The 12782-nt window shown below is 47.1% G+C and overlaps 1 protein-coding gene and 1 pseudogene across 1 annotated transcript in view; one reads left to right on the top strand and one right to left on the bottom strand.

The window, feature by feature from the left end:
* Positions 1-12782, top strand: part of gfap (glial fibrillary acidic protein) — a 109566-nt gene that overhangs the window by 12408 nt on the left and 84376 nt on the right. The window contains exon 3 of the mRNA XM_070864092.1: positions 324-384. Coding sequence (XP_070720193.1) covers positions 324-384 — 61 coding nt within the window. The remainder of the gene's footprint in view (positions 1-323; positions 385-12782) is intronic.
* Positions 4383-4621, bottom strand: LOC139234225 (U2 spliceosomal RNA; annotated as a pseudogene).

The following is a 12782-nucleotide window of genomic DNA, read 5'->3' as shown; positions in this document are numbered from 1 at the left end:
AGTTCTGTGGTTGGGTTGCTCAAGGGATTGATGAAGGAAATCAGTGGATCGGACGTTCATGGATTTTAAGAAGGCATTTGATAACTGATCATACACAGGTAATTGGTGATCCTGGGTGGCGTGACCTCTACAAGCAGAAAGCTTGTAAGTAAGGGCATTTGCAGCTGGTAGGAAGACCCAGGTGTGGCCATGGGGAATACTGTACCGCCATTGAAGGACAGAGGGCACGATTGTTGAAGCCTGAACCGTTACAGTCATGGCTGGAGAGGCTCGGCCTTCCACCGCTATCACAGATTCACTCTCGCCCAAATTGTGTGTTCCAGGTTACAGGACGAGATCAATATGCGGACAGAAGCTGAGAACAACTTAGCTGCATACAGACAGGTAAGAAACGGTGTCAGAGAAGATCGACCCTCTGCCAGGACTGGGGGTCTCTGACAGTCGCGATGATTGGGGATGGGATGGAATACGATAGCAGAGAGGTGGATGAGAATCTGTGGTAGTTGACCTTGGGTGCAGGGCAATGGTGGAGATATGTGTTGGGCACATATGGGCAGCACTGTGAATTGTTTGGAACAGGAACTTTAGTGAAACTCCAGTTAGAACCTGCCTTAAGGTTCCGTAAGGGGCATGTGATCCTCGCTGACAGCTCTTCCTCCCGACACGCCACTCAGGTGACACCTGAAGAATAAATCTACTCCTTCCCGTCTACAGCTGGGATTAAAATGTCACTGAAGAGAGATTCAGAGAGCTGTCTCGACTCAAGAGGGATGTTGGAGCATGGAATGTCCTACCACAGGGAAGGGTTGAAGCAGTGACCAGCAAACAGTGGGAGGGAGATAGAGGAGCAAATATGTCGGCAAATTTTTGTGGTCCAAAATCTATAGGGTAGTAATAGTAGGGGATTTTAACTATCCAAATATTGATTGAGAGAAATATAGTGCGAAGGGTATAGAGGATGCGGAATTCTTGAAATGCATTCAAGAGACCTTTTTTAGTCAGTATGTAGCAAGCCCAACACGAGAGGGGGGCGGTCTTGGATTTAATTTTGGGGACTGAAGCTGAGCAGGTTGAAGGGGTATTAGTGGGAGAGCACTTGGGTGCCAGTGACCATAATTCAGTTGGTTATGGATAAGGACAAGGATAGGCCTGGAATAAAAGTCCCGAATTGGGAAAAACTAATTTTACTAAGTTAAGGAGTGATTTGGCCATAGTGGACTGGAAACAGCTACTTGTGGGTAAATCAGTGTCGGAACAATGGGAGGCATTTAAGCAGGAGATCCGGAAGGCTCAGGCCAAACATGTGCCCTTAAAGAAAAAGGTTGGGAATAATAATTCTAGAGCCCCCTGGATGTCTAGGGACTTACAGGGGAGGATAAAGAAAAAAAGGAACGTTTATGTCATATATCAACGGCTAAATACTATAGAATCTTGAGTAGAATATAGAAAGTTAAGAGGCAAAATTAAAAAGGATATTAGGAATGCTAAGAGAGAGCATGAGAAATTCTTGGCTAGTAAAATTAAGGAAAATGTTCTATAAATATATTAAGAGTAAGAGGGTAACTAAAGAAAGAGTAGGGGCTATTAGAGACCATGAGGGTAATCTTTGTGTGGAGGTGGAAGATGTTGGTAAGGTTCTTAACGAATACTTTGCATCTATTTTCACAAAGGAAAGGAGCAATGCAGATACTGCTATCGAGGAGGAGTGTGATATTCTGGATGAAATAAATACAGTGAGAGAGGAAGTATTAAGGGGTTTAGCAGCTTTGAAAGTAGATAAGTCCCCAGGCCCGGATGAAATGCATCCCAGGCTGTTGAGCGAAGTAAAAGAGGAAATAGCAGAGGCCTTCACCATCATTTTCCAGTCCTCTTAGGATCTGGGCATGGTGCCGGCGGATTGGAGGACTGCTAATGGAGTGCCCTTGTTTAAGAAGGGAGAAAGGGATAGGCCGAGTAATTACAGGCCTGTCAGCCTAACCTCAGTGGTGGGAAAATTATTGGAAAAAATCCTGAAAGACAGGATAGATCTACATTTGGAAAGGCAAGGATTAATTAGGGACAGTCAGCACAGATTTTTTAAGGGAAGATCGTGTTTGACTAACCTGATTGAATTTTTTGAGGAGGGTCGATGAGGGTAGTGCGTACGATGTAGTGGATTTTAGCAAAGCTTTTGATAAGGTCCCACATGGTAGACTGGTCACGAAGGTTAAAGCCCATGGGATCCAGGGCAAAGTAGCAAGTTGGATCCAAAAATTGGCTTAGAGGTAGGAAGCAAAGGGTAATGGTTGATGAATGTTTTTGTGACTGGAAGGATGTTTCCAGTGGGGTTCCACAGGGCTCAGTACTGGGTCTCTTGCTTTTTGTGGTGTATATCAACGATTTAGATTTGAATATAGGGAGTATGATTAAGAAGTTTTCAGACGACACTAAAATTGGCTGTGTGGTTGATAATGAAGAGGAAAGTCATGGGCTGCAGGAGGATATCAATCTACTGGTCAGGTGGGCAGAGCAGTGGCAAATGGAATTTAATTCAAAGAAGTGTGAGGTGATGCACTTTGGGAGGGCTAATAAGGAAAGGGTATACACATTAAGCGGTAGGCCATTTAATAGTGTAGATGAACAAAGGGACCTTGGAGTGCATGTACACAGATCCCTGAAAGTAGCAGGCCAAATGGATAAGATGGTTAAGAAGGCATACGGAATGCTTGCCTTTATTGGCTGAGGCATAGAATATAAGAGCAGGGAGGTTATGCTTAAATTGTATAATACACTGATTAGGCCACAGCTGGAGTACTGCGTGCAGTTCTGGTCGCCGTATTTTAGGAATGACGTGATTGCACCAGAGAGGGTGCAGAGGAGATTTACTAGGATGCTGCCTGGAATAGAGAATCTTAGTTATGAGGACAGATTGGATAGGCTGGGTTTGTTCTCATTGGAACAGAAGAGATTGAGAGGAGACCTCATTGAGGTGTACAAAATATTGAGGGGCCTGGACATAGTGGATAGTAAGGATCTATTGCCATTGGTGGAGTGGTCTATTATGAGGGGACATAGTTTTAAGGTGGTTGGTGGAAGGTTTAGAGAGGATTTGAGGGGGAGGCTTCTTTATGCAGAGGGTTGTGGGATCTGGAACTCACTGCCTGGAAGAGTGGTGGATGCAGAAACCCTCACCACTTTTAAAAGATGGTTGTATGGGCACTTAAAGTGCAGTAACCTGCAGGGTTACGGACCTAGAGCTGGTAATTGGGATTAGACTAAATGACCTTTTGTTGGACGGGGCAGATATAATGGTAAATACTGCAGGGAATAGAATACGGCCAGGGTGATCTCCTGGACTTGTTTTGATCGCCTGGATGGGTCGGAAAGAAATTTTCCCAGATTTTTTTCCCCCTAAATTGGCCTGGGTTTTTATCTGCTTTTTGCCTCTTCCTGGAGATCACATGGCTCCGTTTGGGATGGAGTGTAGAATGTTTTAGTATAAGGGGTGTCGCAGTTGTGTGAGGCGGACTGGTTGGGCTGGGTGCTCTTTGCCTTTCCGTCATTGGTCATAGGTTTATATGTGATCTTTAGGACTGTTGACCAAGGGCCGTGCGGCTCTTTGTCGGCCGGCGCGGACACGATGGGCCGAAATAGCCTCCTTTTGTGCTGTAAATTTCTATGTTTCTATGTTTCTATTGCATCTTTTCATAGAATCATAGAAATTTACAGCACGGAAGGAGGCCATTTCGGCCCATTGTGTCTGCACCGGCTGACCAAGAGCTATCCAGCCTAAGCCCACTTTTCATCTCTTGGTAGCCCTGTCGGTTATGGCACTTCAAGTGCACATCCAAATATTTTTTAAATGTGGTGAGGGTTTCTGCCTCTGTCACCCTTTCAGGCAGTGAGTTCCAGACCCCCACCACCTTCTGGGTGAAAACATTTCCCCCTCAAATTCCCTCTAAACCTCCTCCCAATTACATTACATCTATGCCCCCTGCCAAGGGAAACAGGTCCTTCCTATCCACTCTATCCAGGCCCCTCATAATTTTATACACCTCAATCGGGTCTCCCCTCAGCCTCCTCTGTTCCAAAGAAAACAAACCCAGCATCTGCAATCTTTCCTCATGGCCAAAATTCTCCAGTCCAGGCAATCTTCTTGTAAATCTCCTCTGCACTCTTTCCAATGCAATCGCATCTTTCCTGTAATGTGGTGACTAGAACTGCACACAGTACTCCAGCTGCGGCCTAACCAGTGTTTTATATAATTTAAGCATAACCTCCTTTTTTTTTTTTTGAAATTCGTAGCCAATCGTTCCAATTCTTTGTCAAATCACAAACGCCAGAGGTCACCTTGCACACGCCAAGGATCACTCTGTGCCAATGCTCTTAGCCAAAAGGCCTAGAGCCACTGCACCGTTCCTGGAAGTATTGCAATACCAGGTTCGTGCCATGGAGGTGGATGGGTCAGGTCCCCCACACACCTCCGTGGAGGTGGATGGGTCAAGCCACCCCACCCACCTCCTGTTTCCAAAAAAGCAAGCATATACCTTCCTGATCCAGGGAGAACCGCCCGGAGGTCATGGTGGCTACTCCCCTGTCAGGTCAGTTACGCATGATCTTAGCCAAAAGGCCGAGAAGCGATAACCTCCTTGCTCTTGAATTCCATGACTCAACTAATAAAGGCAAGTATTCCATATGCCTTCTTAACCACCTTATCTACCTGGCCTGCTACCTTTAGGGATCTGTGGACCTGCACTCCAAGGTCACTTTGTTCCTTTACACTTGTCAGTGTCCAACCATTTAATGTGTATTCCCTTGCCTTGTTAGACCTCCCCAAATGCATTACCTCACACTTATCCGGATTGAATTCCATTTGCCACTGTTCTGCCCACCTGACCTCTTCCTGCAATTCGCAGCTTTCGTCTTCATTATCAACCACACAGCCTATTATAGTGTCATCTGTAAACTTCTTAATCAAACCCCCAATATTCAAGTCCAAGTCATTGATATATACCACAAAAAGCAAGGGACCCAGCACTGAGCCCTGCAGAACCCCACTGGATATAGTCTTCCAGTCACAAAAACACCCATCAACCATTACCCTTTGCTTCCTGTCTCCGAGTCAATTTTGGATCCAACTTCTCTTTTAAAGGAAAATGGGATCAATATTTGAAGCAGAGGAAGATACAGTACTGTAGGGGGAACGGGGCAGTGGGATTGGTTTTGGATGGTTCTAGTGAAGAGTTGGCACAGATGTGATGGGCCAAATGGCCTCCTGTGTGGAAACATAGTTGGTTTAGTTGGCATGTCGTTAGGCTAGGTGTGAGTGCCTTCCTCTGCCAGTGGCTGTATCGTGGCCTGATCTTCTGCCCTCCCGTGCCAATGTCGCCTTGGTTTGGCAAAGCTGTGCAACGGTCAACTGATCATGATGATCCTCAAGGTATTGGCGGTTCTATACTTCAAACCCAACCTCTTCCCCCTCCAATCTACCCAAGCACCATGACTGCTGCCAGGAGAGTGAGCATTCACATACATGACTTTGTGCCCATGGTCACAGGCTAGCAGCATGTGAATGAAGTGCATCCCCTTGCTGTTCATGAATGGGTGTGAGAAAAGGAGGAGGGGCCTGAATCAGTGATGCCCAGCTCCTGGGGAAATGGATGTCGAGGTTATCGCTAGGAAAGAAAGTATCTGAGACCTTCTTTGCCACTTGGTAAATCGGCAGATATTCTGCTGTTGCTTAAAAGGATCAGATTGGGTTAGAAGTTCCGATAGACATTTGCACAGCTGTCCCGGCCCTGGAATCTGCCTGAAGGTCTGGCTTCAGGAGATGAAACAGTTCTGCGACTGATGTCCTGGTAAAACGTAGGTGATAGAAGGCAGCTCTCCTGAGACAGGTCCAGGTAGGGACACCTTGGCCTGCAGACTCAGGTGGCTGGGTAAGGTGGAGTGCAGCAAGATAACCTCCTCTGTGCCTCTGGGATGCCCGTCTTCAGAACTGGCGGTGCCAGGGCAGTGGGGGTCCTGCAGTCGAGCTCATTGCCCCCCTGGGTTCCTGATCCCGCTGCGATCCAATACCTGGTGCTGGAAGGTGTGCGTGTGGACACAGGGTGAGAACAGTACTGAACCTCCAGGGCTCAATATTGGCAGATACCCCAGACCCTGGGCACATGGGAGTGTTTCAGCTTCCACAAACTATTGATAGTGACAAAATCAACAACAGGCATTTCAGGGCTTTTTGTATATTATCCCCCCTCTCCCCCTCTCCACCTCCGGACTCCATCCCTCCTCTCCCCCTCTGAACCCCCTCTCCACCTCCGGACTCCATCCCCCCTCTCCCCCTCTCCACCTCTGGACTCCTGTTGTGTATGCAATAACTGTTAGACTGAGTACTGTTTAACTCCAAGAGGTATGACCTTGGCTCTGCTTTATTGAGGCCCAAAAGTCTTGGTAGTCTGTCGTATCCATCAAAGACGTTGTTGTGCTAATCATCAATGGCATGTCTTCAAGTGGCTGTATAGGCCATAGTCTCTTGCACGTTGGAGAAGGGAAGTTTAGTGTGCCTGATGCTGACAGTACTGCCACCTGATGTCATCTATCTCTAGTGTCCCACAGGCTTTGACATCGGCTTTCTTCGAAGGTCTGGCAGGCAGTCTTCGTGAGGGTTTGCCACTGGATTTTATTAGCTGCTGTATTCTCGAGGTCCTTTGGTCGGATGCCACAGTACTGGAGGTTAGCCTTGATGCAATCTTTGTAGTGCTTGCGGGGACGCCCCTGGTGTCTTCGACCTTCACAGAGCTCGCCGTAAGAAGCTGACGAGGGATCCTTGACTCATCCATGCGGATGACATGTCCAGCCCACCGGAACTGGGCTCGCATGATCATCACCTCGATGCTAGTTGATTGTGCTCTCTTCAGAATCTCAAGGTTTGACACCCGGTCTGGCCAGCATATGTGGAGTATAGATCTGAGACTGCGCATATGGAAAGCTTCCAACTTTTTGATGTGACGCCTGTAGGGTGTCCAGGTCTCACATCCATAAAGGAGAGATGAGAGAACGACTGCTCTATACACCAACAGTTTAGTTGACAGTCGGATGTGGTGGTGACTCAACACCTTAGTGCGCAAGTGACCAAGTGCCTGGCTGGCTTTACAGATCCTTGCATCAATCTCCTTGTCCAAGGACCCATCACTTGATATGATGCTGCCAAGGTACTTGAAGCTGTCCACTGACTTTAGTTGTATACTGCCGATGAAGACTGTGGGAGCAGATACTGTGGTGCCAGGGACAGGCTGATAGAGAACCTTGGTTTTACTAAGGCTGATGGTTAGGCCAAACAATTCTGTTGCCTCAGCAAATTTGCTGAGTATGAATTGTAGGTCACTCTCCTTGTGTGCCATAAGGGCGCAGTCGTCAGCAAAGAGTGCCTCTAGGATGAGTCGTTTCTGTACTTTGGTCTTTGCAGCAAGGCGGCGGAGGTCGAACAGTGAACCATCTAATCGATATTTTAGGTAGACCCCAAACGCCAAGTCTTTTATGGCATAGTTCAAGATGCAGGTAAAGAATAGGTTGAACAGAACTGGAGTGAATACACAACCTTGTTTCACTCCATTTGAGATGGCAAATGGGGCCGTGGTTGTGCGGTCTGAGAGCACTTCACCTGTCATGTTGTCATGAAACAGCTCGATGATGTGGACAAACTTCCTTGGGCACCCAAGTTTCGTCAAGATTGACCACAGCGCTGCTCTGTTGACAGTATCAAAGGCCTTGGTGAGGTCAATAAATACAGCGTACAAGTCCATGTTCTGCTCAATGCACTTCTCCTGCACTTGTCTGAGTGCAAAGATCATGTGCTCCGACCAGGTCGAAAGCCACATTGTGTTTCTGGAAGATTTACTTCTGAGTCATTAGCTATGAGTCGGTTTAATACTATGCGGGCGATAATCTTCCCAGCAATGGACAGAAGCAATATTCCCCTGTAGTTACCACAGTCTGCTTTATTGCCCTTGTTCTTGTAGAGGAAAACTATCATAGCGTCACGGAAGTCCTGTGGCATGTCTTCATCTTCCCAGATGCTAGTTATTATGTCATGAAAGGCCTCGAGAGTTGCTGGGCCTACTGCCTTGTAGATTTCGGCAGGGATTCCATCCTTTCCTGGAGCCTTTCCAGTACTCATCTGGTTGATGGCTTTCTTTCCTGCCTGAAGGGATTAACGAAAGACTTATGAAACTGCGTTTCCCCCTGAATGCCAAGCGCCACATCACCATTATATCACCAAGCCCCGATGAGATGAAAGAGAGGTTCTATGAAGATCTAGACAGACTGGTCAGGTCCACACCTGCTGGGGACAAGTTGATCATCCTGGGTGATTTCAACGCACGAGTTGGAAAAGACAGCAAGCACTGGAAGGGAGTAATTGGACAGCACGGCACAGGAAAATTATATAGTAATGGCCTCCTCCTCTTGAGTATGTGCACGGAGAACGACTTGACTATCACAAATACTCTATTCAGGCAGGCCGACAAGTACAAAACAACTTGGATGCACCCCAGGTCTAAGCAATGGCACATGATATACCATGTCATTACAAGAAGGCGAGACATCAAGGATGTAAAGATCACAAGAGCCATGCGAGGAGCAGAATGCTGGACAGATCACTGTCTAGTCAGATCCACCCTCCAGCTGCACATTGCTCCACTTCAGCGCAAGCGTCCAAAACCGAGCAGAAGTGCCTTTAACACAGCTAGGCTGAAACATCAGTGCTACCGTGAGCAGTTCCAGGATCACCTCGATAACAGGCTGATGTCTCACGGTCAGCTCATCGGCAACCCCACACAGAAGTGGACAAAGCTCAAACAGATGGTGACAGACTCAGCAAAGACAACTCTTGGACTTAAAAAGAAGGTACACCAAGACTGGTTCGATGAAAACAACGTTGAGATCTGCAAGACGCTGGATGAAAAGAAAAAAGCATATCTCGAATGGCAAAATGACCCTTCCTCAATTTCCAAGAGGGACCGCTACAGACACATGCAGAGCAAAGCACAAAGAGACCATCGCTAGATGCAAGATAAATGGTGGCAGACGAAAGCAGAGGAAGTGGAACATTATGCTGAAACTCACAATACCAAGATGTTCTTCAGCGCCATCAAGTCAGTCTATGGACCATCAAAACCCAGCACTACTCCACTCCTTTCAGCAGATGGCAGCACTTTGATCAAAGACAGGACTGGCATAAATAAGAGGTGGAGAGAACACTTAAGTAATCTTCTTAATCGACCTTCAACAGTGAACTAAGAAGCACTTGACTCCATATCCCAGAACCTATCAAAGGCCCAAAAGTACATACATGACAATACCCCCCTCTGAGATATTAACACAGTCTTTTACAAATTGAAGCGGTCCGGTGTTTTACACTCCCGGGTTGACCGTCTCAGTTCGACTCCAGCCTTGGGTGAGTGTTCAGAGTCTGTTGTGACTGGTGGCTGGGTGGCTGAACTGGTAAGAATGGCAATGGCCATGTCAGGGATTGAAAGTCCATTTTCATTGAACATGTCAGGGATTGAAAGTCCATTTTCATTGAACATGTCAGTGATTGAAAGTCCCGATTCACTGATGACCACTGAGTTCCTGATGACTGGGGGTAGGTTGGTTGGTCGTCGATTGTCTCTTCCTCCGACTGTTCCGGTTTGTCTGTGTACTGCAGCTTTGTCTGATCCATATGTTTCCTGCATGTTTGCCCATTTTTGAGCTTGACAATAAATACTCTGTTGCCTTCCTTGGCCATGACAGTACCAGCGATCCACTTGGGACCCTGACCATAATTCAGAACATATACAGGATAATTTACAGAAATATCACGTGACAGAGCTGCATGATCGTGATACCCTTGCTGACTTTGTCTTCTATATTCAACATGATTATTCAAGCCAGGGTGTACAAGAGATAGTCTTAAGACCGCTCTTCATCATTAGTTCAGCAGGTGAGACTCCGGTAAACGTGTGTGGTCTTGTCCTGTAACTAAGCAGTATGCATGACAGGCGGGTCTGCAGTGACCATTGGGTTACTCGCTTCATACTCTGCTTTATGATTTGGACAGCACGTTCTGCTTGCCCATTGGATGCAGGTTTGAACGGTGCTGACCTTACATGTTTGATATCATTGAGTTTCATGAACTCTTGAAACTCCTGACTGGTGAAGCACAATCCGTTGTCAGTAACAACGATGTCAGGCAGACCATGACACTGAGATTCTCAATGGTAGCTGTGGATGTGCTGGATGACATGATTATACACTCTATCCACTTCGAATATGTATCCACCACAACTAAAAACATCTTCCCCAGGAAGGAACCTGCAAAGTCTATGTGGATCCTGGACCATGATTTGGACGGACACGACCACAGACTCAGCGACAATTCGGCTGGTGCTTTGCTGGGCTGCATGCAAGTGTTGCACTGATGCACACATGATTCCAGCTCAGAGTTAATTCCTGGCTACCAGACATGAGACCTGGCAACGGCTTTCATCATTACAATGCCGGGATGTGTGCTATGTAGCTCACGTACAACTTTCTCTCTCCCATTCTTGGGCACAACAACACGATTGCCCCACAGTATACAATCCGACTGAATAGATAGTTCGTCTTTGCGACGAATGTAAGGTTTGGTCTCCTCGCACATTTGCTTGGGTATGGCAGACCAATCACCTTTGAGGATGCAACTCTTCACCACCAATAAAATTGGGTCCTGGCGGGTCCAGGTCTTAACTTGTTGAGCCGTGACAGGGATTCCTTCACTCTCAAAAGCATCCATAACTAACAATAGGTCTGCTGGTTGTGGCGTTTCCACCTCCGGTGTGGGCAACGGCAGACGACTCAAAACATCGGCACAATTCTCAGTGCCAGGTCTATGGCGAATGACATAATCATAAGCGGATAATGTCAGTGCCCACCTCTGGATGCCGGACAATGCATTGGTATTGATACCTTTGTTTTCAGAGTATAGTGAAATGAGCGGCTTGTGACCTGTCTCCACTTCAAACCGAAGACCAAACAGTTACAAGATTAATTTTTTTAACCCCATACACACAGGCTAGTGCTTCTTTCTCTACCATTCTGTACGCTCTTTCCCCTTTAGACAAATTTTTTGAAGCATAAGCGACTGGTTGAAGTTTACCCGACTCATTAGCTTGTTGGAGTAAGCAACCAATTCCATATGACAAAGCATCACAGGCCAATACTAACTGTTTGCATGGGTCATAATGTACTAGCAGCTTGATAGAGCAAAGTAGATTAGTAGCTTTCTCAAAAGCTCTGTCTTGAGATGCACCCCACACCCAGTTGTCACCTTTTCTTCGCAGCATGTGCAGTCGTTCTAATAAGTTGCTCAATTTAGGTAGGAAGTTACCAAAGTAGTTGAGTAGACCCAGGAACGAACGCAGCTCCATCACATTCTGCGGCTTGGGTGCATTCTTGATGGCCTTGGTTTTCGCATCCGTGGGCCTGTTGCCGTCAGCAGCAATTTTCCTCCCCAGGAATTCGACCTCTGGTGCCATCAAGATGCACTTCGAGCGTTTCAGTCTGAGTCCCGCTTTGTCCAGACGATGTAGAACCTCTTCCAGGTTGTTCAGATGTTCCTCGGAGTTACGACCTGTGATCTTGGACTTCAGTAGATTCTCCATTTTCCTCTGAAATATTGCTGCAGCTGAGCGAATTCCAAAAGGGCACCTGTGATAAATAAACAGTCCTTTATGCATGTTAATGCTCGTAAGTCTCTTTGACGTCTCGACCAGCTCCTGTAGGCAGACGTCAAGTCCAGTTTTGTGAACGACTTCCCCCCGGCTAGCGTTGCAAACAAGTCATCAGCCTTCGGTAACGGGTACTGATCCTGTTTCGAAGCCTTGTAGTCTCCACAGATTCTAACTTTTCAGCACAGGAACAATGGGGCTAGCCCATTCATTAAATTCAACCGGTGATATGATCCCATCACGCTGGATTCTGTCCAGTTCGATTTCGACCTTCTTCCTCATCATATACGGAACTCCCTGAGCTTTATGATGGATGTATCCGAGTCCACGTGGATGTGCACCTTGGCTCCCGTGAAGTTGCCGATGCCTGGTTCGAACACCGAGGGGAACTTTCTCAGTACTTAGGCGCATGTATCTTTCTCCGATGACAACGCCTTGATGTCGTTCCAATTGCATCTGATTTTTTTCAAGCCAGTTCCTGCCAAACAGTGTTGGGCCATTGCCTGGGACAATCTATAGTGGTAACTCGTGAACCACACCGTCACTCGACACTTTAATTGTGGCACTGCCAATCACCGTTATGAGTTCTTTGGTGTATGTGAGCAACTTGGCATTGACTGGAATCAGCCTGGGCCTCACAGCCTTAGTATCCCACAGCTTGTCGAATGCCCTCTGGCTCATTATTGATTGACTCGCCCCGTGTCCAGTTCCATCGATACATGCACCCCATTAAATTTCACGTTGATCATTATCGGTTTGTTCTTAGTTAGGAACGAGTACAGTCCATACACTTCCTCCTCTGGTATCTCGGATTGTGTATCCGGATCCATGCTAGTCTGACCATCATCCTCCACATGGTGTGTCACAGCACGCTTGCTCATCTGCAAGCCCCGCTCTCAGACAGCCTTTGCAACTATATTGCTTAAATCAGCAATGCTGGTACCGGTGATTTCTCCCATAACTCCAACACGGAGGAATCGAATGTATTCCCGCTGGCGGACTTTGGGCAACCACAGGTTTCACGTACGCAGTCGGGTAGGCCCTGCCATGTGCCAC

The sequence above is a fragment of the Pristiophorus japonicus genome, chromosome 21 (assembly GCF_044704955.1).
Source record: "Pristiophorus japonicus isolate sPriJap1 chromosome 21, sPriJap1.hap1, whole genome shotgun sequence".
Lineage (NCBI taxonomy): Eukaryota > Metazoa > Chordata > Chondrichthyes > Pristiophoridae > Pristiophorus > Pristiophorus japonicus.
Note: the sequence above shows the minus strand (reverse complement) of the source record. Positions and strands in the feature narration are given on the sequence as shown.